The 24872-nt window shown below is 45.5% G+C and overlaps 2 protein-coding genes across 2 annotated transcripts in view; one reads left to right on the top strand and one right to left on the bottom strand.

Annotated features, from left to right (window-relative positions):
* RFTN2 (raftlin family member 2) overlaps positions 1–10105 on the top strand; it is a 40051-nt gene extending 29946 nt beyond the window's left edge. Inside the window, exons 8-9 of the mRNA XM_014461121.2 lie at positions 5116–5194; positions 8744–10105. Coding sequence (XP_014316607.1) covers positions 5116–5194; positions 8744–8983 — 319 coding nt within the window. The 3' untranslated portion in view covers positions 8984–10105. The remainder of the gene's footprint in view (positions 1–5115; positions 5195–8743) is intronic.
* Positions 10106–18522: 8417 nt separating this feature from the next.
* Positions 18523–24872, bottom strand: part of LOC102430463 (10 kDa heat shock protein, mitochondrial) — a 40786-nt gene continuing 34436 nt past the window's right edge. The window contains exons 6-8 of the mRNA XM_023759890.1: positions 21796–21875; positions 20681–20792; positions 18523–20552 (exon numbers count right to left, since the gene is read on the bottom strand). Coding sequence (XP_023615658.1) covers positions 20421–20552; positions 20681–20792; positions 21796–21875 — 324 coding nt within the window. The 3' untranslated portion in view covers positions 18523–20420. The remainder of the gene's footprint in view (positions 20553–20680; positions 20793–21795; positions 21876–24872) is intronic.

The following is a 24872-nucleotide window of genomic DNA, read 5'->3' as shown; positions in this document are numbered from 1 at the left end:
CACTGAGCCTTACAAGCCAGTAGAAGAAACAGCGGTAATTAACGACACTGAAGATGTACACTTACACGCAGGCTCACACCCACAAAGACCATACCTGTCACCATCTTTCCTGGGAGCCCACCTGTCTGTGCAAACACCAGTGAAACGCTCTTCCTCAAAGATCGTTGTCTCATATACAATCGTTGTCTTAAACCATGTCAGCTTTTCCCTTCTCTTATTACCTAAGCCAGTGGTTCTCAGCCTTCTGGCCCTTTAAATACAGTTCCTCATGTTGTGACCCAACCATAAAATTATTTTCGTTGCTACTTCATAACTGTAATGTTACTACTGTTATGAATCGTAATGTAAATATCTGATATGCAGGGTGGTCTTAGGCGACCCCTGTGAAAGGGTCGTCCGACCGCCAAAGGGGTCGAGAAATCTAAGCCCTACCTGAATGGTCTATTCATAAGGTGTGTTCTCCTCCTTTCTTTAATTACTCAAACATACCCCGTTATCAGATTGCACGAAGGCACTTTCTCAGTGGGTTTCCAGGTGAAGGTTGTTACTTCTTTATCCTCAGCAATTATCACACCACCAACGGTCAAAGCTGGTTACCATGGAAACCTCAGTGTGGTCATCTGATATCACTACATCGTTCCAAGATGATTGCTGTCTGCCTGGAGAATTTACCAGAATCCCTTCTTAATCGTTATCGCTATGCAATCATACAAATGGGGCCCGATTCTTTTCTTTTCAAAAAAAAAAAAACAACAAGGTGAGAATTGACAATCTCTTTAGGGCAAATCTGGTAGAGGATCAAATTAGCCAAACTAGGAGCTAATATTGCTGATCTTCACATAATCCCAGGAGTACAGTGGAAGTTGAGCCAGAGTTCCGTCTGTGTGGCTACCTCAAAACGACAGTCGCTCCCCTCTCCCCAAATACCAGTGGGGGAGGGGCAGGGTGGTGCCATTAAACAAGAATCCAAGGTGATTAGAATGCACTTTCATAAGCACTGAATTATAACCTTACAGTAAGAGAGAAAGAGAACCCGGCCAGCGGAGCTCAGTGGTTGAGCATCGACCTATGAACCAGGAGGTCACGGTCAGAGCACGTGCCCGGGTTGTGGGCTCGGTCCCCAGTGTGGGGGGTGCAGGAGGCAGCAGAACAATGATTCTCATCATTACCATTTCTATCTCTTCCTCTCTGAAATCAATAAAAAAAAAATTTTTTTCTTAAAAAGGAAGAATGTTAGAATCAAGTGATACTTCACTGAGAATATAAAATTCTGCTCCTTAAGGACAAGAGATAAACAACAAAAGAGAAAGTTGTCCTTTCACTGTGATGCCAGACCCCACTCCCCTATAAGAAAGGCTCATGGCCTCATGACCCCCAGCCAGAAGCAGCGAAGGCCTTGGCGTGTCTGAGACCCTCTCCTAACCCTGAGCACCAGCCCTGTGCACGGGGAGGGAAGACTGGGGTTCATGCTGCCCTCTCACCCACCCCTCCTCCCGCTCCGACTGAAGTTCTGTGCAGTGTTGTGTAATCAGCGTTACCTTGCAGTGAGCAGCATTCTGATAAGGCCGAGTTTTCTAAAATAGCCCCTTTGTCTACTCCATGTACTTGCAGTAATCACTCTTCCGCATCTGAACTTAAATTTGCACGTTGTCCCAGGGGGAAGGGCTGGGAGGAGCTGAACGGTGGTGGTGCCTTTGTGGCTTTCCCACACACACACCGATACCCAAGAAACGGTAGGGTCACAGGGCACAGGACTTCATGACCACACACCCGCCAACTACAAAGGGGCAAGCTAAAATTTAACTTCATGCTTCTGCTTTTAACAAGTCATTTTGATTTCATATCTCATTTCCAAGCGGCAATCATTAAACCACGGCAATTCACAAATGTACACGGTGACGCAAAACTAATCAGAAACTACCACCCGCCGCTCCCTCTGGTCTGATGGATGCTGAAGCCGTGCGGACAGCGTCCTGTGAGAGCGGTTTTCTGTCCCACGTGGCTGAGCAGCTGCCGATGAGCCGCTGTCAGAAACCAGCTCACTTACATTCAGCCTGATTCCCACTCTTGCATCTTATTGAAACAGCGTGGCTTTTCGCTTCAGCTCAAATGTTTACTGAGTGCCTGGTGTGCACGGGCAGTATTTACCCGCTCTAGGGACAGGCTCCGGCTCCCGGGGACTCATCTGCTAGGAGAGAAAACACAGTCACAAATAACTCATGCAGAACAGACAGACCATGGGTCCCGCCATGGGGCCCACACAACAGGGGACCGGGCCCCGAGGGTGAGAATCAGCTGTGTTGGGGCGAGAACACCTTAGACATTATAGTGGCTTGTGGTCCTTCAAACGGTCACAGTGCACAACAGATAGCAGCACATCTCAGGTGTTAACACCTAATGGTCGGGGGGTGGGGGGGGGAGAGACCTGAAAGGGCTCCCAGAGGAAGCAGAGCTGAGTGTAAGGCAGGGAACATGGTAAAGGACGAGGGTGAGGTGGGGAGCAGGTGTGTGAAGGCCGTGGTGTCTTATCATAAGAGAACAGCTTCCCAAGGTTTAGAGCATGTTCCTGGCGGCGGGCGGGGCTGGCGGGCAGCGTGGCCTCCCTCTCGCGGCTGGGCTGGTCCCACAGTGGCCCCTGGACTCCCTCTCATGGCTGCGCTGGTCCCACAGTGGCCCCCGGACTCGGCAAGAAAGGCTGGGCTGGTCCCACAGTGGCCCCCGGACTCGGCAAGGAAGGCTCTGAGCCCGCAGCAGGCTCAGAGGCCAGAACGTGGTGTCAGTTAGTGATGCCCCTAGGCAGGCGGAGGTGGCAAGTGGAAGTATGAACACCACGGACACTTCCGCCCTCGGGCCACCTTAAGCAACACGCAGCCAGGAGAGTGCGGTCAGGGAGCAGTGAGTACAGCCCTGGCCGGGTCCTCCGTGGCCAGAGCATCGTCCCATACGCCAAGGTTGTGGTTCTGATCCCCGTCAGGGCACATACAAGAGTAGACCCATGAATGCATAAATGGGCGGGACAACAGGTCCATCTCCGCCCCCAACACCCACCCACCACCACCACCACCACCTTCCTCTCTCTCTCAAAGCAATAAAAAGAAATCTAAAAGGAAGTACAAGTAAATGAATTCTTAAAGACCTCTCCTAACTTAAAACCCAAAAATTCAAGACTGGATATATATGTGTGTGTGTGTGTGTGTGTGTGTGTGTGTGTATAACCTCACTCCTTGGATGAGGATTTTAAAGAAGAAGGAGGAGGAGAAGGAGGAGGAGGGGGGAGGAAGGAGAAGGAGAAGGACAAGGGGAAGAGGAAGAAGAAAGAGGAGGAAGGAGAAGGAGGAAGAGGAAAGAGGAGGAAGAGGAAGGAGAAGGAAGAAGAGGAAGGAGAAGGAGGAGAAGAAGAAGAAGGAGGAGGAGGAAGGAGGAGGAGGAAGGAGGAGGAGGAGGAGGAGGAGGAGGAGGAGGAGGAGGAGTACTCCCAAGACCACTTTGGCGGAAGATTTGCTTGTTTCTCAAAATTCAACAGTATTACTAAGTGTGGGGCACTCAATGGGGTGGGGCCAGAGTTTTAATGTTGCATTTGTTTTCCAAAAAAAAGAGCTAGTAGTGAGGTTTTGGTTTTGGTTTTTAGCATAATAAAAGTCGTAACTGAGCAACATTAGCTGCAGCCTCCTTCCCCTAAATCCATGAAGACTCTGAAAACCCTTCAGAGAAACCCAAACCCCACGTAGGCTTTGGCAAAGGGCACTTCACCACGAGGGCAGTGGACTAAGGAGAATACTGAGTAGCTGCCCACAAAGGAGCATCTGGAAAGAAAACTGGCTCCCGCCCCAGCCCCTCAACTGAAAATCTACGTACAGTTCCTCGCACGCGGGCCCGCGTTCGCCTCCTCTTCTTAAAAGGCAGCTTTGACGATGCAAACATTTTAATTAAACATTCGTGACCTGACAACCCCGCTTCTGAGAATTTACTTCAAGATTCCTTGAGTCATAAGACTAGGAAGACGAGACATATTTCTACGGCAGCATTGTTTATAATTAGCAGAAAACTGGAAACAACTTAATTTTTCAATAATCAAGAAAGATAGTACATTTTGGCCCTGACCGGTTTGGCTCAGTGGATAGAGCGTTGGCCTGCGGAGTGAAAGGTCCCAGGTTCGATTCCGGTCAAGGGCATGTACCTTGGTTTCGGGCACATTCCCAGTGGGAGGTGTGCAGGAGGCAGCTGATCAATGTTTCTCTCTCATCAATGTTTCTAACTCTCTGTCCCTCTCCCTTCCTCTCTGTAAAAAATCAATAAAATATATTTTTTTTAAAAAAAGATAGTACATTTCGGTATCTTAAGTCTTTGAGACACTATGCAGGGACTAAGAATCTGATCACAAACAAGGAAAGGGTGTTACATGAAGAGCATAGAACACGGAAATGCAAATATGTGGCGGTTACAGACACACGGAAGCACATGTGTGATAAGGACTAGAAGGGGACATGGAGATGAAAGTAGTGATGTTGCCGAAACCGGTTTGGCTCAGTGGCTAGAGCGTCGGTCTGCGGACTGAAAGGTCCCAGGTTCGATTCCGGTCAAGGGCATGTACCTGGGTTGTGGGCACATCCCATCCCCAGTAGGAGATGTGCAGGAGGCAGCTGATCGATGTTTCTCTCTCATCGATGTTTCTAACTCTCTATCTCTCTCCCTTCCTCTCTGTAAAAAATCAATAAAATATATTTAAAAAAAAAAAAAAGAAAGTAGTGATGTTAGCATGTGAGGTTACAAGTTTTCAACATTCACATTTTCTTTTGTAATGACCACATTCAGTTTTGTTTTTTTAATCCTCACCCCAGGATATTTTCCCATTGATTTTTAGAGAGAGAGGAAGGGAGAGTATAGAGAGAGAAACATCGATTAGAGAGAAACATCATCCATCGGCTGCCTCCTGCACATCCCCTCCTGGGGATCAAGCCCACAACCCAGGCATGTGCCCTGACCAGGAATCGAACCGTCAACCTCTTGGAATTGCTTTTTATACCTCTGTGATTAACCAAATAAATGTTCTTACAGTTAAGAAAAAAAAAAGAATTACTAATCCACAAGGACTAACGCTGTTATTCTAATTTGCAGCGAAGGGAATTTGGCTACAAAGCAGGTGGTGTTTCTTCAGAGACCCGCTCTGTGGAACTCAGCGGCTCAGACCCCGGAAGTGAGTAATGTGGTGCCCTGTGGGCGGGATGTGACGCTGGAGCATTTAATCCTGACACACATTTAATGCCAGATGGGGAGCGCAGGTGGGAGATGTGGTGTGGATATGGAAATAGTCTGCTCACCCCAGGCCTGTGGGTGCAGGCTGCCCGCCCTGAGCCGGTTCCCAGGGTCTGGGATGGCCACTCAGAACGGGCCACTGTGGCGGAAGGGTCACTTTGAGCTGAAGGCAATCAGGCAGCAGCAGACGGAGGAGGAACCGCTACCCCCCTCCTTTCTGACAAGGAGCAGGTGTCCCTGTGTGAGGGCGGCTCCCTGTCCTGCACCAGGACCAGGAGAAGACCATCGCCAGAGGTGACCCCATCCCTGGGGACCCACGGATGAGTCTGCATAAACAAGCTCCCTCAGTAGCCCTCTCCTCCATGCCATGTCTTAGAGATGGTTCCAAGACAGTAATAGACCTACACCTGCGCCCTGGCTGGGTGCTCAGTGGATAGAGCCGCAGACTGAAGGGTCCCGGGTTCAATTCCCGTCAAGGGCACATGCCCAGATTGTGGGCTCCATCCCCAGTGTGGGGCTTGCAGGAGGCAGTCGATCAATGATTCTCTCTCATCATTGATGTTTCTCTCTCCCTCTCCCTTCCTCTCTGAAATCAATAATATATTTTTTTTTAAAAAAAGAAGATAAAACAAGAAATACTGAGCTGCACACACCCGTGTGCAAATGCAAATACATAGCTATTTAGAGAAGAAAACAGTAAAACCCACCGCATTTAACAGTGGTTTCTCTGCAAGATGGGGTTGTGGGTGGGTTTTGCCAGGTTTTCCACGCTGCACGTGTATCCTGTAAAATACCTGGAAATGTTCCTTTGGGAACACACAGAAGGTTACCTCGCCTCGTATTGTGGGTGGGTGTGGGTGAGATGAGCGTGGAGAGAATACGGTGAAACGCTGGGACTCCAGCTCGAGGCCAGCCTTTCCCTGCCCTTGGACAAGCCCCGCCTTCTTTCTGGGCCAGGTCCATCCTCTGTCCAGTGAGGGGTTCGAGGAGGTGCTCTCCCAGGCCGGCTGGTCTGGCTGCAGACTCCTGCATGCTCAGTCCTCAGACCCTGCGGTTGGATTGCTTGGAAAAGCTATTATTTCACATGGAGTGTGTGTGTGTGTTGGGGGGGGGGGGGCACTGCACTGTCGCTGCTGAAGATGTACTTACTAAGAGTCACGGGGTAAAAGGGGAAGTGTCTGAATCATTTGTAGAGTCCCATGGGAGGCACTTGTCACCTTCTAACGCTTGGCATTTACATGTGGTGGCCGTTTACTTAACACTTACCTAAAAGTGAATGGCTATGAATGTCGTGTCGCCCCGAATAGTACCCGGTTTTTACTAAGGAAGTTGGCATTGGTATGTGAGAGCTGGCCTCTGTCGCCGGGGACACAATCCGGAGCTTCTTGCAGAAGTTACCTCTGGCTCTGTGCTGAGGAGGCAGGAAAGGACCGCCGCCAAGTGCCCGGCCCTCGCCCTCCGTCTGTATTCATTCAGCGTTGGGAGGGCGTTCCAGAGTGAATGGGGCTTTATGCACGTGGGAAAGGGCGCCGGCAGCCAGGCCTGAGAGAGGAGCCTGTCTGGCAGGACCCGTCGGCGCTGCCTGCAGCCTAAAGGCTGGCTCCTCGCCGGCCAGCAGGAGGCCCAGTGCCAGGAGAACAGGCCATTCTCAAACCCTGTGCCCGGGTAAGAGGAAATCTGCCAGCTCCACTCCGTGCATTAAACTCAATACATTTGGTGAATGAGAAGAAAAAGGAAGAGGGTTTGCAATCTAGTGTTTGCATTGGATGAATTCAAGGGGGCGCTGGGGATGTCAGCACCTCCCAACTGCGTCTGATTCGGATGCGAAGCTGGGCCTTTCTTTGGGGGAAGCGGGCCCACTGTGGGCTTGTTCCCGTGAACTTGCCCCTGGGCTCCGGGGACACGCCCTCACGTGCAGCACACTGAGGGCTCGTCTCCCTGCACAAACCATCCCCTAGCCCAGTGGTCGGCAAACTCATTAGTCAACAGAGCCAAATATCAACAGGACAACGATTGAAATTTCTTTTGAGAGCCAAATTTTTTAAACTTAAACTATATAGGTAGGTACATTGTTCTTAACTTAATTAGGGTACTCCTAAGGCTTAGGAAGAGCCACACTCAAGGGGCCAAAGAGCCGCATGTGGCTCGGGAGCCGCAGTTTGCCGACCACGGCCCTAGACAGCCATTACATTTCCCGAGAGGTCACAAAGTCCGCTTTAATAAAGCTGCTTGCTTCATGTATTTGCCTTGAAAACCAGTAGAAAATACTGGTGTGGTTCATACACTATGGTTCAACAGACCTATGGGTTAGCCAACTTTTGCAAGACTAGCCTAGGCATCTGACTTCCGGGGTTGTTTTTTTCCTAAGAATTTTATAATTTTAGCTCTTACATTTAAGAAAATGTAATCCTAGTTCCCAAATAACACAAAAATGAACTTTCAGCAAATAACTTCTTTGTGAACTGGGAGATCACTGTGCTTTTTAAATGTGTCCCTTTTCCCTGGCGGGTGTGGGCTCAGGTGGTTGGAGCGACTTTCCGGTCCTGGATTGATTCCTGGTCAGGGCACATACGGGAGGCAACTGATCGGTGTTTCTCTCTCACATCAATGTTTCTCTCTCTTGCCCTCTCCCTTCCTCTCTCTCTAAAAAAGTAAATAAATATTTTTATTTTTTTAAATATATATTTTATTGATTTTTTTACAGAGAGGAAGGGAGAGGGATAGAGAGTTAGAAACATCGATGAGAGAGAAACATCGATCAGCTGCCTCCTGCACACCCCCTACTGGGGATGTGCCTGCAACCAAGGTACATGCCCTTGACCGGAATCGAACCCGGGACCCTTCAGTCCACAGGCCGACACTCTACTGAGCCAAACCGGTTAGGGCTAAATAAATATTTTTAAAATGTATCCCTTTTAGTTTTCTTTTTATTTTAAATATTTTTATTGATTTCAGAGAGGAAGGGAGAGGGAGAGAGAGAAACAACATCAATGAGAGAGAACATTGATCAGCTGCCTCCTGCATGCCCCCTACTGGGGAATGAGTCCACACCCAGGCATGTGCCCTGACTGGGAATCAAACCATGACTTCCTGGTTCATAGGTCAATGCTCAACCACTGAGCCACACTGGCTGGGCATCTCGAACACTTTCTATTGTGAGATCCCAACCAACACCAAGAAGAAAAATGGAACCCTTCATGTATCCCTACCCTTCTTTGCTCCCCCAGGGGTGACTCAACAGGCTTCTCTCTTCTGAAGTGTCGTTAGGGGCCCAGACATGTCGACAGCCAACGTGCCAGTGATGAGCATAGTGTGCCAGGAAGCTCCCAGGGTGTGGACCAGAGAGCGGGGCGGGGCTGGAGGGAACGCGAAGGGCCGAGCTGGTCCTGAGATGAGCAGGGCCTTGACGAGAAGCAGGGAAAGGACCTTTGGGCGGAGGGACAGGGAGCACCATCTTCCTAACTCCTGGCTGCCCGTCTCTGTGTTCCAGAGGAAGGCCAGCCGGCACGTGAAAGGCGAAGACAGGCACAGAGTCGGCAGCAGGAGCATCGGCCTGGACACGGCCACGTCCCCGCCCAGCGAGCACCGCGCCCCGCCCGAGGGCATCCCCCCTCCTGCCAGAGAGCCCTGGGTGCAGGGGCCCGCGCTCTCGGGGCTGGGCCTCCTGCGGGACCTGGACGACGGGCAGCTGGACCAGGAGGACGGGGTCACGCAGGTCACGTGCATGTGACAGGGGGCCCAGCCCAGGGCCCTGCACACGGTCATTCCCACCACGGCCGTGGCTTTCCTGTGTGACTCTGTCTGGTGTATGTAACGCCTTGGATTTTTCCAGGCTCGGCTCCTCCTCATCCGAGTACACTTGGGCTCGGCCTCCCAGACCAGGAAGAAGAATCAGCGTCTTAGTACATCTACGCACGTTCACACGTCTCTCAGATAAACCCTCTGTTTGAACAGATGCCGCCTTAGGTTGCTAACCGAGACCCTGCGTCACTTTCTCACGAATGTACCTGGTACCAGGGGACTTCTCCATCCTCCCAGCAAGAAGACTGAGGGCCTCAGCCAGCACGGTGCCCCCTTGAAGGGGTCCAGGAAGTGAGAGTCCTAATGACACTGAACAACAATGCCCCTCCCGCACGCAGGCACACACAGGGCTGAGGAACAGATCCAGCCGTGGTGTGTATACACAGGGCAAACCCTCACCGGTTAGAATGTCTTTTGGAAAAAGTCCTTTTTGTTGTCGTTGCTTTCAAAGGGTCGCCATGTTCCTGCCCTGTGCTAACCCATTGAGCTTCACTATAGTCTACAGTGAGAGAGAGAGAGAGAGAGAGAGAGAGAGGAGCATCCCTCACCACTCAACGTGGAAAGAGCCTAATCTCAGCCTTTAAAAACCTTAGTTGACAGGAAGAATTGATTTATTTCCTTTACATTGTAAATAGTATGAAAAGGGGAGACATCAATTTGAGTGGAAACTGAAGCCTTCACGCCTGCCGAGCTGTGAATTGCACTTTTATATCGAGGGCTGCAGCGTGGGACCCCAAAGCCTGGCGCCCAGAGCACGGGGATGGGTCTGGTGGCCCTGCGGGTCCCTCTCTGCCCTCTGTGCTCCGCTGGGGGCAGGGGGTTGGGGGGCCTGTGACTCGCCCCGACTTCAGCAGGAAAAGATGGAAAGTCTGCAGAACAGAGGCTCTGCATTTCTCCATGAAAGGCTGGCTTTGAAATGTGGGCTCCTTCAAGGGAAGGACAGCTGGCTTTGCCATTGATGAACTCAGCATATTCTATATTTTTATTAGCAGTGGTGCTGACATTAGAAGATCACTTGAATAATAAAATGTCATTTGTTATTGGGCTATCATTTTATTGACTGCAAGTGTTTGCCGTGTGTTTATATGTTTCTGTATTATGTGTTATCACACACCTGGTGTGACTAACCAGGCCTTCTCCGTGACCGCAGATAGGATTGGCACGGTGTTAGTCCACTCGTACCATATGCTGAAGCCTCACCTTTGTAGGTATAAAGGCACTTAAGAATATTCCGCTCAGAATTATTCTGTGGAAATAGCTATCAACAATCTTTGCAGAAATATTTTTGTTCGGTTTTTCGATGAACCTAAGCTCCATATTCAAGAGTTGAATTTTTGGTAAAGACAAGCATGCCTTCTGCAGCCCACGACATGCCGTGAGCTGGTTATGAGACACAGAAAAGGACTCAGAACCATCAGACAGCTCTTCCCAGGGCCAGGTGCCCCGAGGCAGACTCCGGTGTCACGCAGCCCGCACAGAGGGGATTCGCAGCATCAAGAGCAGGGCTAGACATGTATACTTGGCTAAAGGAAAACTGATACATCAATCACTTTTCACTTTATTAGATTTGTGTAAGTTTACTTTCTTTGTACAGTTTGCTTTTAATCTGTTATTTCTTCTTATTAAAAAACATTTTGCCCTAGCTGGTTTGGCTCAGTGGATAGAGCCATCGGCCTGAGGACTAAAGGGTCCCAGGTTTGATTCCGGTCAAGGACATATGCCCGGGTTGCGGGCTCCATCCCCAGTAGGGGGCATGCAGAAGGCAGCCGATCGATGATTCTCATCATTGATGTTTCTATCTCTCCCTCTCCCTTCCTCTCTGAAATCAATAAAAATATATTAAAATAAATAAATAAGGCTTTATTAGAATAAACTTAGCAGCCATATCCTCAAAATCTATTTCCTAAGCATTTATTCCAACAATTACCCTTAAGTAACATGGCACATTTGTATTATAGTGAATAATGACCAAGTGGTTCTAGAGTACATATAGCTTTAGTCTATTCTTTTGAGAAAAGGTAACAAAACTTGGACTCTGTATGCCTAAGGAGTTGAATGTGACTAACCTTATCATTATCTGAATGTTTAATACCTATAAGTTAGGATGAAAAAGACCCAGATCCTAGATGTGGGGGGGAGGGGGGTGAAGTTCAGCCGTTTCCCTGGTACAGCAGCTGTGGCACTGCTGTCTTAGGTTCAGTAACTCCTTGCTAGTTCTATCCCGTTTGGGTCGAATGTCACCCTATTCTCCCTCATGCACATTAACACCTAATCACGGGGATTCACCCCTGAGCTAAGGACAGGCTCCGTCAATGTCACTGCAGTTCTCTGCATGACAGAGAAACAAAAAGGTCGCTCTTTGTGAGGCCCCAGGGCTTTCAGGGCTCCTCAGACACCCACACAAGCAGGAGGCAGAGCTGTAGTCAATCCGAATCACAACAGTCTCCAAATGGTTGGTTTTCTCCCGTGTCTTCTCACTATAACTTCACCTGGTGGGCAGCAAGGGAGCCCTCAGGGGCTCTTTATATGGACATGACTCCCATTCATGGGGCCTCCACCCTCATGACCTAAAAACCTGCCGAAGGCCCCACCTCCTGGACAGCATCACACTGAGGATCAGGATGTCAACACAGGCATTTCTGAGGGACACATTTCGTATACAGCAACTGTCAGGCGCCTGGGGAACTTTCTGGGGTGATAGAAATCTCCTCTATCTTTATTTGGTTGAAAATAACACAAGTGTATACAATTGTCAAAACTCATTGAACTGTACGATAGGGACATTTTACTATGTGTACACTCTATTTTATATATATACTAGAGGCCCAGTGCACAAAATTTGTGCACTTGGGGGGTCCCTCAGCCCGGCCTGCGCCCTCTTGCAGTCCAGGAGCCCACAGGGAATGTCTGACTGACAGCAGGCCTAAGCCATCAGACATCCTAAGCGCTGCTGCAGAGGCGGGAGAGGCTCCTGCCACCACCGCTGTGCTCGCCAGCCATCAGCCCAGCTTGTGGCTGAGCAACGCTCCCCCTGTGGGAACGCACTGACCACCAGGGACAGCTCCTGCATTGAGCATCTGCCCCCTGATGGTCAGTGCTCACCATAGCGACTGCTTGTTCTGCTGTTTGATCGATTTGCATATTAGCCTTTCATTATATAAGATATCTATCTATATAGATATAGATTTTAGAGTGAGAGGGAGGGAGAAGGAGAGGGAGAGGGAGAGGAAAAGGAACATCCATGTGAGAGCAAAACCTCAATCAGCTGCCTCCTGCAAGCCCCCTATGCCCTGACCAGAATCAAACCAGCAACCTTTTGGTGCACGGGCCAACATCCAATCAGCCGAGCCACACCAGTCAGGGCTAAACTGTATTCTAATAGAAGAAATATTTATTGGAGAATTCAGAGAATTGGTGGGAGAACAAGCTCAATGCTAAGCTGACAGGAACTGCGCAAACCTACACAAGAGAACAAGCCCGCTGTGGCCAGTCCCCAGCCCGCTGCCGGGAGCGCCATTCCAGGCACAGCAGCGACTTTTTGCAGGACCTTGCACCCTCCACGACCCAAATGTTTCTGCTGCCACCTTTTCAGCAAAACCGACGCCTTCACTCAGCCTCCTCCCGCTCACGACTTACTTGTGACTCAGCCTCCGGTGGGCGATGCGAGCTCCTGCTCCAGCTGGGGCAGATGGGCCCCGGGTGCTGCCGCATCGGGAGAGCACGAGGGTCCCGCAGGCAGACTGGCTGGGCTCAAGCTGCCCCCAGCAGAGCACACGTGTCCCTTTATGCCGCAAGGCAGACCTTGATTGGGCCTTAACCAATGAGCAGAGCTAACATCACCAGTCATGGAGGAGGCCCGCATCGGTGGCTGCTGGGATGACATGCCTGGTGCAGCTTCCCCTCCCCACCAGCTCAGCTGAGGATCCTGCTTCTTCCACCCAGCGTTTGTAGAGCGGCGAAAAGGCACGAAAGGGCATGACAAATGCTACCAGGTGTCGTAGGAAACCCTACAGTTTTCAGATGGCAGGAGGCTGAAGCCACGGAGCGGCAAATGCAGGCCTCAGGCCAGGGGCTTTCACACACGCTGCTTCGTCCTCACAAAACTCACCGAGGCCTGGGGCTGTCCCCGCGCACAGGGGAAACAGCCGGAACGTTTCCTTCTGATGGTGCGCAGCTTCCACGTGGGGAAACCAGGCCAGACCTCGGCTTGGTTCCAAGCTCACTGCTCACCGAGAAGAGATTGGGTCCTCCCAGTCAAAATAGTGTCTCTCCTCCCTAACGTTTCCCCTGCCCTCTCTGCTCCCAACGCTCACGCTACAGCGGGGGATCCAGTGGGCAGCACAGAGCCCCGACTCACCTGCCAGGTCTCCTCGCCGCTACCACCCTCTGCAAATCAACGTTAACAGAAACCTGACCTCAGTGATCCCAGCTCCCTCAGGCCCGTCAGGCCACAGCGAGACTGCGCGAGAGCAAGACTCACTGCAAAAGCTAGTCAATACGTGTGACCGATGAGGAAGAAACGCGAGGACAAGGTGATTGGTCACTCCCTAGCAGGAAAAGGAAAGGAATGAAGGGTAGGCCACATTTAGGACATTAAAAAAAAATAGCCACAGATCCCCAGCTGGGAACGGTCGGAGGTGTATCCATCTCTGCCAGCTGTGTGATCTTGAGCAAGTTGCTTAACCTCTGAGATTCACTTCACCTGTCAATCGGGGATGGGAACGGGCCCCACTGAGGGAGGCACACACACAGCGCCTGCCACGCCTTGCTCTTGTGCTCCTACAGAGAACCTTCACGGGGAAATTATGAGTCCAGTAACATGAGAGCAACTTTACGTCCCTTCACCCAGTCACCCAGTCACTTCCCTGAAAACCATGAATTCAACTGCTACAAAAAAACACGTTTCAAAGGGAAGCACTAAGGCAGCGGTTCTCAACCTGTGGGTCGAGACCCCTTTGGCGGTCGAACGACCCTTTCACAGGGGTCTCCTAAGACCATCCTGCATATCAGATATTTACATGACGATTCATCACAGTAGAAACATTACAGTTATGAAGTAGCAACGAAAATAATCTTATGGTTGGGTCCAACATGAGGAACTGTATTTAAAGGGCCAGAAGGTTGAGATCCACTGCACTAAGGCATGGCAGGTCCATGAAGCGAACCAGTAAGACATGAAAATCAAGTTATTCTTATTTTCTCATCAAAAGCGAAATCACTAAATAAACAGCGAGGGGAATTAGAAAACGTGTCTGAACCGACCACACGTTTCCACCAGGTTCCGGACTCAGTGCTGCGGAGCCAGGAGGAGTCCTGGCCCCCGGCGTGGGCTGGCCAAGAGCCACCCAAACGGACAGCTGGGAAACCTGAAGTCTAATGTGAGAATTTCTTTTGTTGGTTATGAAAAAAAAACAAAACTAAATACATTTAACCTTCTTTGTGCCTTCATAGGCACACAAATCCTCAGAGACAGCGTTGTTCTCAGCACATGAATGGCCACTGTCACAGATGTGCTAAGTAAAATGACTTTAATTTCTTACAGCAAGAGAATAGCGTGTCTTTCATTGCAGGGACCTATATAAAACTGAAAGACCAGATTTGGATATTTTACTTACATTTCCTTCTTCTTTCCCAGACTAGAGACATGTAGTTTAATGTTTATGCCACACATACAAAAAGTGGGTTTTAACATTTCAGTTGTTTTTCTGTGAACATTCGATCCTTAACCACATGTCCTTCTTTTAAATTTGTTCTTCTGGGAAACCATGTGTCTCAAGATTTTTCTCCTTTTGCAACCCCTTCCAGAGTACCTCAGAATTCCATTTTTCAAAACTTCCAGCTTCTCGGACAGTTGCAGGCTGACATCTTATGTTTCTCCCTTCCTTCCCACCTCGTCACGTAAGGAGAATTACCCCGACCCAAGTTAAAATGAATGCGATTCAGTCCTCATTCCAAAATACATTCCAGATGAAATATTTTTTAAATATATTTTTTATTTCAGAGAGGAAGGGAGAGGGAGAGATAGAAACATCAATGATGTGAAAGAATCATCGATTGGCTGCCTCCTGCACACCCCCCACTGGGGATCGAGCCCACAATCCAGGTGCATGCCCTTGACTGGAATTGAACCTGGGACTCTTCAGTCCACAGGCTGATGCTCTATCCACTGAGCCAAATCAGCTAGGGCCAGATGAAATATTTAAATGTAAACAATAAAACTATAAAATAGTCAATAAGGTATGAGCAAATATTTAGATAATTCAAACCACAGAAGCCAGAGACTGCCTAAATACTAAGGCTGAATATTTAAAACTTCCGCACAGAAAAACACTCCATAAACAACCTCAAAAGGTAAACAAAAACTGAAATCAAGAAACGATTACATGACAAAGGGCCAATATTCTAAGTACACAAAGATGTTAACAGAAAACAATATACAGCCAAGGAAAAAAAACTGCAAGTGACACAAATAGTTTATTTTTTAAAAAAAACATAAACAATCAAATAAACACAAGAGTTCAACTCAATAATAAAAAAAACTGCAAAACAAAAACAAAAAGAGCCCGGTGGCTCACTGGTTGAGTGTCGACCTATGAACCAGGTCACCGTCAGGGCACATGCCCAGGCTGCAGGCTTGATCCCCAGTAGGGAGCGTGCAGGAGGAAGCTGATCAATGATTCTTTCATCATTGATGTTTCTCTCTTTCTCTCCTTCCTCTCTGAAATCAATAAAATATTTTAAAAAATTTTTGTTTTATATTTAATATGAAATGGGGCTACATTTTAATCTTTATGTGGGTGGAATCTGGGGCCTACAAAGACCTTAAAATTGTCTGATTTTAAGATCTCAGGCCTCTCCCAATGCCTCAGAATGTGACACCAGCAGTAGGGTCAATGGGGGAAAAGGGGATCTATGTAACACTGTCAACAATAAGTTATTGGGAAAGAGAGATCGCAGGGCAATCAGAGCAGAGGGTCTGAGACCCTGCAGAGGAGGTGGCTGTCAGGGCCGAGCTGAGGGTGCAGATGGGTCCTCAGCAGTAAGGCTGGGTGTCACAGGCATTGGGAGAGCAGGCAGTAGGGAACTCAGAGGATGGGAAAGTCTTCTCCTGCAGGTCGAGAACATTTGCATCGAGAAATCTATTCCTGTGTGGCCCTCCGCCTGGCCCCCCTCCACCATCACATTTCCAGGCCACTACGCTGGCCCCTTGCCACACCCCATTCATTCCATGTCTGAGCGATGACTTTCACTTCTGAGTAACACGCTCTAAGGCTCTGGTGAGCCCTGGAATCTTGCAAACAAGTGGAGTCTGAGGAGTGGCTGAGGACCTGAGGCCTTGGCTTTGGAGAACCCTGACAGCCAGAAAGACGCACTCAAGAGGCCCCGCCTTCTGACACTTTGTGACTGTGCCTCTCCCAACGCCTCAGAAATGTGACACCAACCAGTAGGGTCATATTCCGTTTTTATTATCCTGTTAAACCTGAGCTTCTCACTCTCTACTGATGGGTTCTTCCCACAGTGACTGCACTGTATCTGGGCACTGGTACTTAATTAAAATAACAAGGACTTAGTCTCTACCCTTGCTCTAAAAGTTGGCATCTTACTCAGAATTAGTGAAGCCCATTCGTTTCCCATGATCCTCTCACTAATAGCTAACAAGCTCATTTGCATTCAACATACATTTCCCTGCTCCAAGCAATGCTTGAAAAGTCCCTTTTTTCTAATTCCCTCAAATCATCACGTTATTTTATCTTGTATTAGTACATTTACCTATGTTCAGATGTTCAAATTAACTGTACATAAATACAGCACCAAACACTAGGTTCCCAGGCCACACAAAGTGTCCTATAAAATATGCATGAAGTGTTCAGAGGGACTCCTCGTTGAATCTTTCAGATAAGTACTATAACACTCTGGTACAGCGATTGTCAGCCTTGTTCATCTCATGGCACAAAGAAATTAATCACTAAAATTCTGTGGCTCACCAAAAAAATTTTTTGCCACTGACCAAAATATTGGTATAATTTTGATTTATTCACACCAGACAGCTATTGTTGTATTGGCTGTTGTCATTTTTTATTTGACAATCTAAGGGAAAAGAAATCAGTGCCCCTGACTAAGTAGTCAGGTATTGCGTGTTTTAACAATTCTGCAGCACACCAGTGTACCTCATATGGCACACCAGTTGAAAATCGCTGCTCTGACAGATTCGCTTGGTAGTATCTGGTTGAATAGTGTACTCTACAAATAATACATATTTTTTCAGAAAACAAATTTGATATTTTGACCATCTAAAGCTACTAAACGTGTTGTACCAATACCTCTGTAGTGTCTGTAGTTAACAATATGCTGCATTCAAGAAATGAAAATCAACTACTTTTACTAAAACATTTGCATAGCATGGAAGAACTACACAAAGAAACTATTAGCACATCCAAAGAGTATGCAAAAACAAAGCATATAAAATGTAGAATTTAACAGTGAAAATAAAATTATAGGAAGCCTTCAGGCAAAAGGGTGTCATTGTTTAGTGATTAGAGCAAAGTACACAGGGAACAGATAATTAGTTCTATTACAATATATTTGGCATTACTAAATGTGTTTAAACCAGAACACAGTCCTTACTAACAATGTAATCATGGATTTTTAATGTTATTCTGATTTTTTTAAAATATATTTTTATTGATTTCAGAGAGGAAGGGAGAGGGAGAGAGAGATAGAAACATCGATGAGAGAGACTCATCGATCGGCTGTCTCCTGCACACTCCCTACTGGGGATCGAGCCCTGCAACCTGGGCATGTGCCCTTGACCGGAATTGAACCCGGGACCCTTCAGTCCGCAGACTGATGCTCTATCCACTGAGCCAAACCAGCTAGGGCTTATTCTGATTTTTTAGAAGTGTTAACTCATTAAGAATTTAATTGAGGAACTGTTCTAGAAATGCAAAATTGACCTCAAATCAGAGAAAAGGAAATATATACTCACAAAAGAACTATGATACTTACAGGAACATAATTAAGTCAGCTACTTTCCCAAATATGATAGGAGAAGACTGAATTGACTATATAGTCAAAATTACTTTATACAAAAAAAAAATTTAACTTTGGGCTCTATATTGGATAATCCAAACAAAAAGTGGAGCTTAACTTCATTACACAAAACTGAGTTTTCTACGCCCCTCTCTTTAGAACACTTACTTTATAAATCAATGATTTGCCAGGGCCATTCATTTTTTCACTACCACTGAGGTACATACATGTATATTTTCCAAAGTCTGTAAACAATATTAAGGAAAAACAGTGACTGTTCCATTAGGATCTGCCCAGTACAGTGAGTCAACCTCACATGCAGTGAGTGTGAGTATGAAGACGTCAGTGAGTACAAAAGCAAGACGACAGACTGATGCTAACCACCCAGCCCCTTTTTTATGACTGATTCCAAACACAGCACAGGGAAGATGGAATGAGTGATTTAAAAAAACATTTTATTTCCCCATTAACACTAAGCCATTTTATTCAAAATGTGTTTCAAAATACTTAGCCAGATTGCCAACCCCAGCCACTGCAACAGAATCCACTGAGACACCATCTAGAGAGAACAGCTACATTGCTGTATATAATTTATTAACTTAGTAATTTAGTCTCTCAATATTTAGCAAGTTTGTGTAAAAATTAATATCCCCATAGGTTTATAGTGACATTAATATAAATGTATAATTTCAAAGTCAACATTCCTTTCACTGTGACCGTAAAAGTTCTTAAAGGATAGTTGTGGATTGGGGTAAAAGAATGACTGGCTACGAGGACAGAGCTGCTCCAAAACCAAACACACTGGCAGCTCGGAAAGGCATCGATACGTACACACCCTCAAAATGCTACCATTCCCGTTTCTGCTGCACATACTTGTCTCATTATCTGATATAAAATATGTCCTCAAGCTTGAAAAAAATAAACCAAGATGAATACATTTTCATCTTCACTTCAAAATAACCATTTTAAATAAAAAGTTCCCCGTGTTTAACTGTGTTCAAGAGATGGAATTACACATTTTCTTCACTACATATACAATTTTTTAGCCTATCACAGTGCCTCACTACAACCAGTTTAGCAATCAGAACTCCAGTGCCTTGTTAAAAACTGCATTCAGTATATTGTAAGATTGTAAAATTTGCAGTCAAATCCTTATTAAGACACTGAATTATTACAAAGTCCAAAATATGTATGACTGTTCATCAGCACCCCTGGAACCTGTAAATTCTTGCAAAAAAATACCACATGTGCATATAATTCAAACATAAACTTTGTAGGGAGGGGTCATAAAATAAATACTACAATATTTTTCAATTCAATTTAAATGCTGCCTTGATGGTTAGATAAAAAGAATAATATTACTAACAGAGAGAGTCAAACTATTTTTAAAACTTTTCCAAGTAGTTAGAGCAATTTAGCAAAACAAAGATAAGCAAGAGCCTATGCAGACACATTTCTCCTGTAGTGTCATTGCTACTATGAGGTATAGTCTGTAAGCAGTTAATACAATATAAATAGGTATAAGCTACCACTAGATCAGTCTGGTGAAAAGCTACTCAGCCAATGTAGTTGGGGAGGGAGTGAAGGGAAATGAGAAGGGAAGGACAGGGTAGGTTTGCAGTGGGAACATCATTTACGCACTTATCATCATCACCATCTTGTATGTAACAGTCCACTGTCGCAAAAAGTAAATCCTCTCCAAGTATATGGGTCTAGAATTTACTTTATGTAGTATTAAGATTATTTCAGTATTACTAATACATTCAGTATTACTAATGCTTCATTTGATTTATATTTGGACATACACATAATCATATATGTATATCAAAAACTATAAACAGAATTTCAAAACATTTTTAGCTCATTTTTGAAAAGTTAATAGTTAAGACTAAACTATGTGCTACAGAATATTCTAGACTAACTAAACTCAGGGGTAAAACCAAAGGAAAACATGACTATTTCTTTAGTAAATGGCTTGTGCGAAACCTCAAGCTTACTCATCTTTTTATAGATGGGTTTATTTGATGAGGATTGTGATCCAATGATTGTTTAGCAGCAATTTTACCAAACTGTAAATTCTTTTATTAACAGGCATTATAAACAGATAATACTAATCTTATTTAAAAACCATGAGTGCCACACCGGTGAATATACAGCTCATGAATAACTTAAAAAGTATTTCCCATTTTAAAAGGCAACACTCAGCATACAAAAACCTATACTAAACAAAGAGGCTATAATATGGATACATGATTGATGTGTCTAAAATGATATATATACAGTACATAATTAATGTTAATTATGTGTTCAGTACATTTTTTTCTATATGATTCCCTTCATGCTTCACTTTCCCCAGAAACTGAATTCTGAACTTCCTCTTCTAAAATTGGTACAATCAGGTTATCCTTGGACATCAAATTATATTTCATCACAAATTTAGTAAACCGATGACACAAAAATGTTTCATTCTGTAGAGAAGAAGAAAAAAGGTTATTTTAATATACCACCAAAACAAAAAAAAATGAGACATAATATCAGCATATATTATTGTCATTCTGATAAGAATGCATCAGGATAATTAGTAAAACATACTTACTTCATATTCATCAAATATCTGCCGATGATGAAAATAAGCGTGTGAGAATATTCTGTAAATCCTACGGCACACTGATCCTAGTTTTGCTACAGATGATTCCTTTATGCTAACCCTAGAAATAGAAATCATAGATTCACAGAGCTTGACAGAGCTTATGAAAAATATACAGTATTCCAATCTCCTAAATTCACAAGTGTGAAAACAGACACCTAGGGAAAAGGTCAAAGTGCTAGTAAGTGGCAAGAGCAGGACTAGACCCCTGTTCACTCCTGAGCCAGGGCTCCTTCTATGTAACCACAGTGCCTAAGAAATTTAGTATCATGGTTTTGAAACGTTGTAGTTTAATGCAATTAAAACAAATCCCTGACAAATCAAAACTTACTAAAACATACACATATAACATTGTTTGTTCTCTAGAGATGATTAAAACTGCTAAAAGGAATTACTGTTTTATTCCATAGAACTTGATTCTTTTTTTTTTTTTTTGAGAAATAAAAACTGCCTGCATATTTCGGATATTCTTTTTTTTTTTTTTAAATGTATTTGGATACTGTGGCAAAACCCAGCATTTTTTATATATTTTATCTGAGCTCTTTAGAGTTAAAGATATTTGGGGGGAAATAAAATTTCCAAATTGATCCACCTGATAACAAATATCTCAACAGAATAAAAGACCAGTCACAAACCTCACCAATATAATACAGTATACACAGGGCTTCTTCCCAGATCTTATTTGATGAGGACTGTAATAGGCAAGGACAAGCAGTCCAGCTAAGAAAAGCCTGCTCCTGAGGCATGCTGTCTAAAAGGAGGCTGACGGTCACAGAGACTCCAGTAAGTAAGTGTGCAAATATCCCAACTCTAAAGCGTCAGAAAGAGAGCCCTGGACAAGGACACAGCAGCCGGGACTACCCTTGACTGAACTGGCCTGTAAGCTTTGGGAACTAAGTCCTGTTACCTTTAGTTTAACTATAACCCTAATTTCAAAACTTGAATAAAAGATAAAGCTTAAAAAATACAATGCATTAACCAGGAACCTAGTTTTAATTTTAAAAACAACAATCTGTTAAATTAAATCCAAAAAGTTTAATGCCATGTTTAAAAGTTTTGTTTACCTGCTGGGAAAATATTTATTGCTATTCAGAAGACATGCAGCACCATCAAGTGTGTGTCTAGTATAGTCTATAGCAGGACACTATAAAAGAAAGGATATAAAAATGCATCAACAAAGAGCTCTGCCTTAGTTTAGGTGTATTTATTATAGGTGTGTCTTATTCCAAAAACCTGAACATATCCTAAAAAAGAATTACCTTATAATATCAGAATGACTAAAATTCAATGTCACATCAATAAATAAGACTTTACCATCCCCATGAACTATATCAGATTCTAAAAGATACATGAATCAATCTCCTAATTTCTCACTCCCAACACTGTGCCCAGGAGAAAACAGCATTTAGAGCTGGAAAGAACACCTGATTAGCTCATTAACCCTCTGACTTTACAAATGAGGAAACTGAAGCTGGTCAGTTTGCAGAGTCTGCACAGGCTTCTTCCAGGTCTAAAAATTATCTGTGGGCAAAGATAAGGAATCTTTCAAAACAAGCAGCCAGCTCAGAAGAGATCACAGAGATTTAGGTAAGCAAGCATGAAACTATCCCAGCTCTACAGCCTAAGACGGAGAGCCTGGAGAATGGTGCGCAGCAACAGGGACTATCAGTGACTGATGGCCCATGACTTAGGCAGGATCATACAGTTAGGAAGGACTCAAAAACATGTGTATAGTAGGAATATACTGACCCCTCCGTCCACTAACTCACACTTCACAAATACCTCGAGGGATCACTGCCTCCTCACATCTTAGAAAGCATCCTTTATTGTGTCTGCCACCCTATTATCCTAGCAGCTTTCTAAAGAATTTTCTCCTTGACCTCCTTTGAAATTTAACATGAAATTTATATCTTTACATTTTAATAAACTTGCCTTATCCTATTCCATTTATCAGAAACAATGAAACCTACGGTCTCAGGGCAAATCAGCAAACCTACTAAAGGAAAAATAAACCTACTGAAGGAAAAATAAAACTGCAAAGTAGCCTCCTCACTCAGTTCTTTTGGGGGCAGACAGGGAGAAGGACAAAGGACAGAAGAGTGAGAATGAACCAGGGATCCACTTGAAGGGAAAAATGAACTGGTATTTAGAAATGTAAATCAGCTGGAGAAACCAGGATGGTGGCATAGGTAAACACCGGAAATTGCTGCCTCGCACAACCACTTCAAAAATACAACTAAAACGGACATCATCCAGAACCACAGGAAGGCTGGCTGAGTGGAAATTCTACAACTAGAAGGGAAGAGAAAAGCACACTGAGACTCACAGGAGGTGTGGAAGTAAAGTGCAGAGGTATGGAGGCGCACGCGGAAAGGGCTGGCAACTGAGGATGAGGTTGTCTTTTTCAATCGGGAGGGAGTCTCAAGCTCCTGACTGCTCTGAACTCCAGTTCCGGGAAGTCTCTTGGGACCCAGACTCATATGGGGAGAAACTGGACTGACTGGCATTTGGCATAACTTGAGGGCGGCTTTCTCTCAGAGGTACTTGCAGCGATTACGGCGGGACACTGAGACCGAGGCCTCTTAGGGCAGGGCTGAGGATCAGCCATAGCTGTTTGCTCTGCCCTGTTGATTCCCTGAGACCCCGCCCCACCCAAGCTGTGCGAAGAGCCTTTCGCATATGAATGACCTGGCCCTTTGCAATCTGAAAATTACCTAACAAACTGCAGCTGGGTCAGAGAGACCCAGAACATCCAAAAGAAGGCCCAAGGCCCCACAGCAGCTTGCATTGCTTCACAGCTGGGCCTTATCTGGGCACCTCCAAACCCCAAACAAAGAAGAGGAATCTACAGATCTCTCCATAGCTCCTGCTGGGTAGCCTCAGGCAAGAGGCTAAATTAGCACCTCCTTAGATCCAAGAGCCAGTGTACCCAGTGGTCAGAGTGGGACCATCCAGATTACAACTCCTCAGATCCATAAGGGACACACTCAGGGGGCAGACTCAGTGAGCACCAAAGCCCCATCGAAGCAAGTCTAGCCCCAGAGGGGTGTCTCCAGCACAGAAGTTCTCCCACTGCAGACACAGCTGATTCTCACAGCCAATTGGCCTGGAGGTCAATTCCTCCCAGTGATACCTACAACAATCAAGGCTTAACTACAACGAGACTGTGCACACAGCCCACAAAGGGGTGCACCAAGAGTGTCCACCTCAGGTAATTGGGGAGGCTGAGCCACTGGGCCCTATAGGACACATAGCACAGAAAGCTACTCTATCAACACAGGGAAGCATAAAAAATGCAGAGACAAAGAAACAGGTCACAAATGACAGAAATGGAGGAAAGCAAACTACTGGATATAGAGTTCAAAACCACACTTTTAAGGTTTTTCAAGAATTTTCTAGAAACCGCCGATAAATTTAGTGAGACCTTCAATAAACCTAGTGAGACCCTCGAGGATATGAAAAAGGATCAATTAGAAATTAAGCATACACTGACTGAAATAAAAATATTATACAGAGATCCAACAGCAGACAAGAGGATCCCAAGAATCAAGTCAAAGATTTGAAATACAAAGAAGCAAAAAACACCCAACTGGAAAAACAAAAAGAAAAAAGAATCCAAAAATACGAAGATAGTGTAAGGAGCCTCTGGGGCAACTTCAAGTGTACCAACATCCGAATTATGGGGGTGCCAGAAGAAGAGAGAGAGCAAGATATTGAAAACCTATTTGAAGAAATAATGACAGAAAACTTCCCCTACCTGGTGAAAAAATAGACTTACAAGTCCAGGAAGCACAGAGAACCCCAAACAAAAGGAATCCAAAGAGGACCACACCAAGACACATCATAATTAAAATGCCAAGAGCAAAAGACAAAGAGAGAATCTTAACAGCAGCAAGAGAAAAAAAGTCAGTTACCTACAAGGGAGTACCCATACGAATGTCAGCTGATTTCTCAACAGAAACTATGCAGGCCAGAAGGGAGTGGCAAGAAATATTCAAAGTGATGAATAGCAAGAACCTACAACCAAGATTACTTTACCCAGCAAAGTTACCATTTAGAATTGAAGGTCAGATAAAGAGCTTCACAGATAAGAAAAAACTAAAGGAGTTTATCACCACCAAACCAGTATTATACGAAATGG

Source organism: Myotis lucifugus, unplaced genomic scaffold (assembly GCF_000147115.1).
Source record: "Myotis lucifugus unplaced genomic scaffold, Myoluc2.0 scaffold_3, whole genome shotgun sequence".
NCBI lineage: Eukaryota > Metazoa > Chordata > Mammalia > Chiroptera > Vespertilionidae > Myotis > Myotis lucifugus.
The sequence above is the reverse complement of the archived record's forward strand: the minus strand, read 5'-3'. Positions and strand labels throughout refer to the sequence as shown.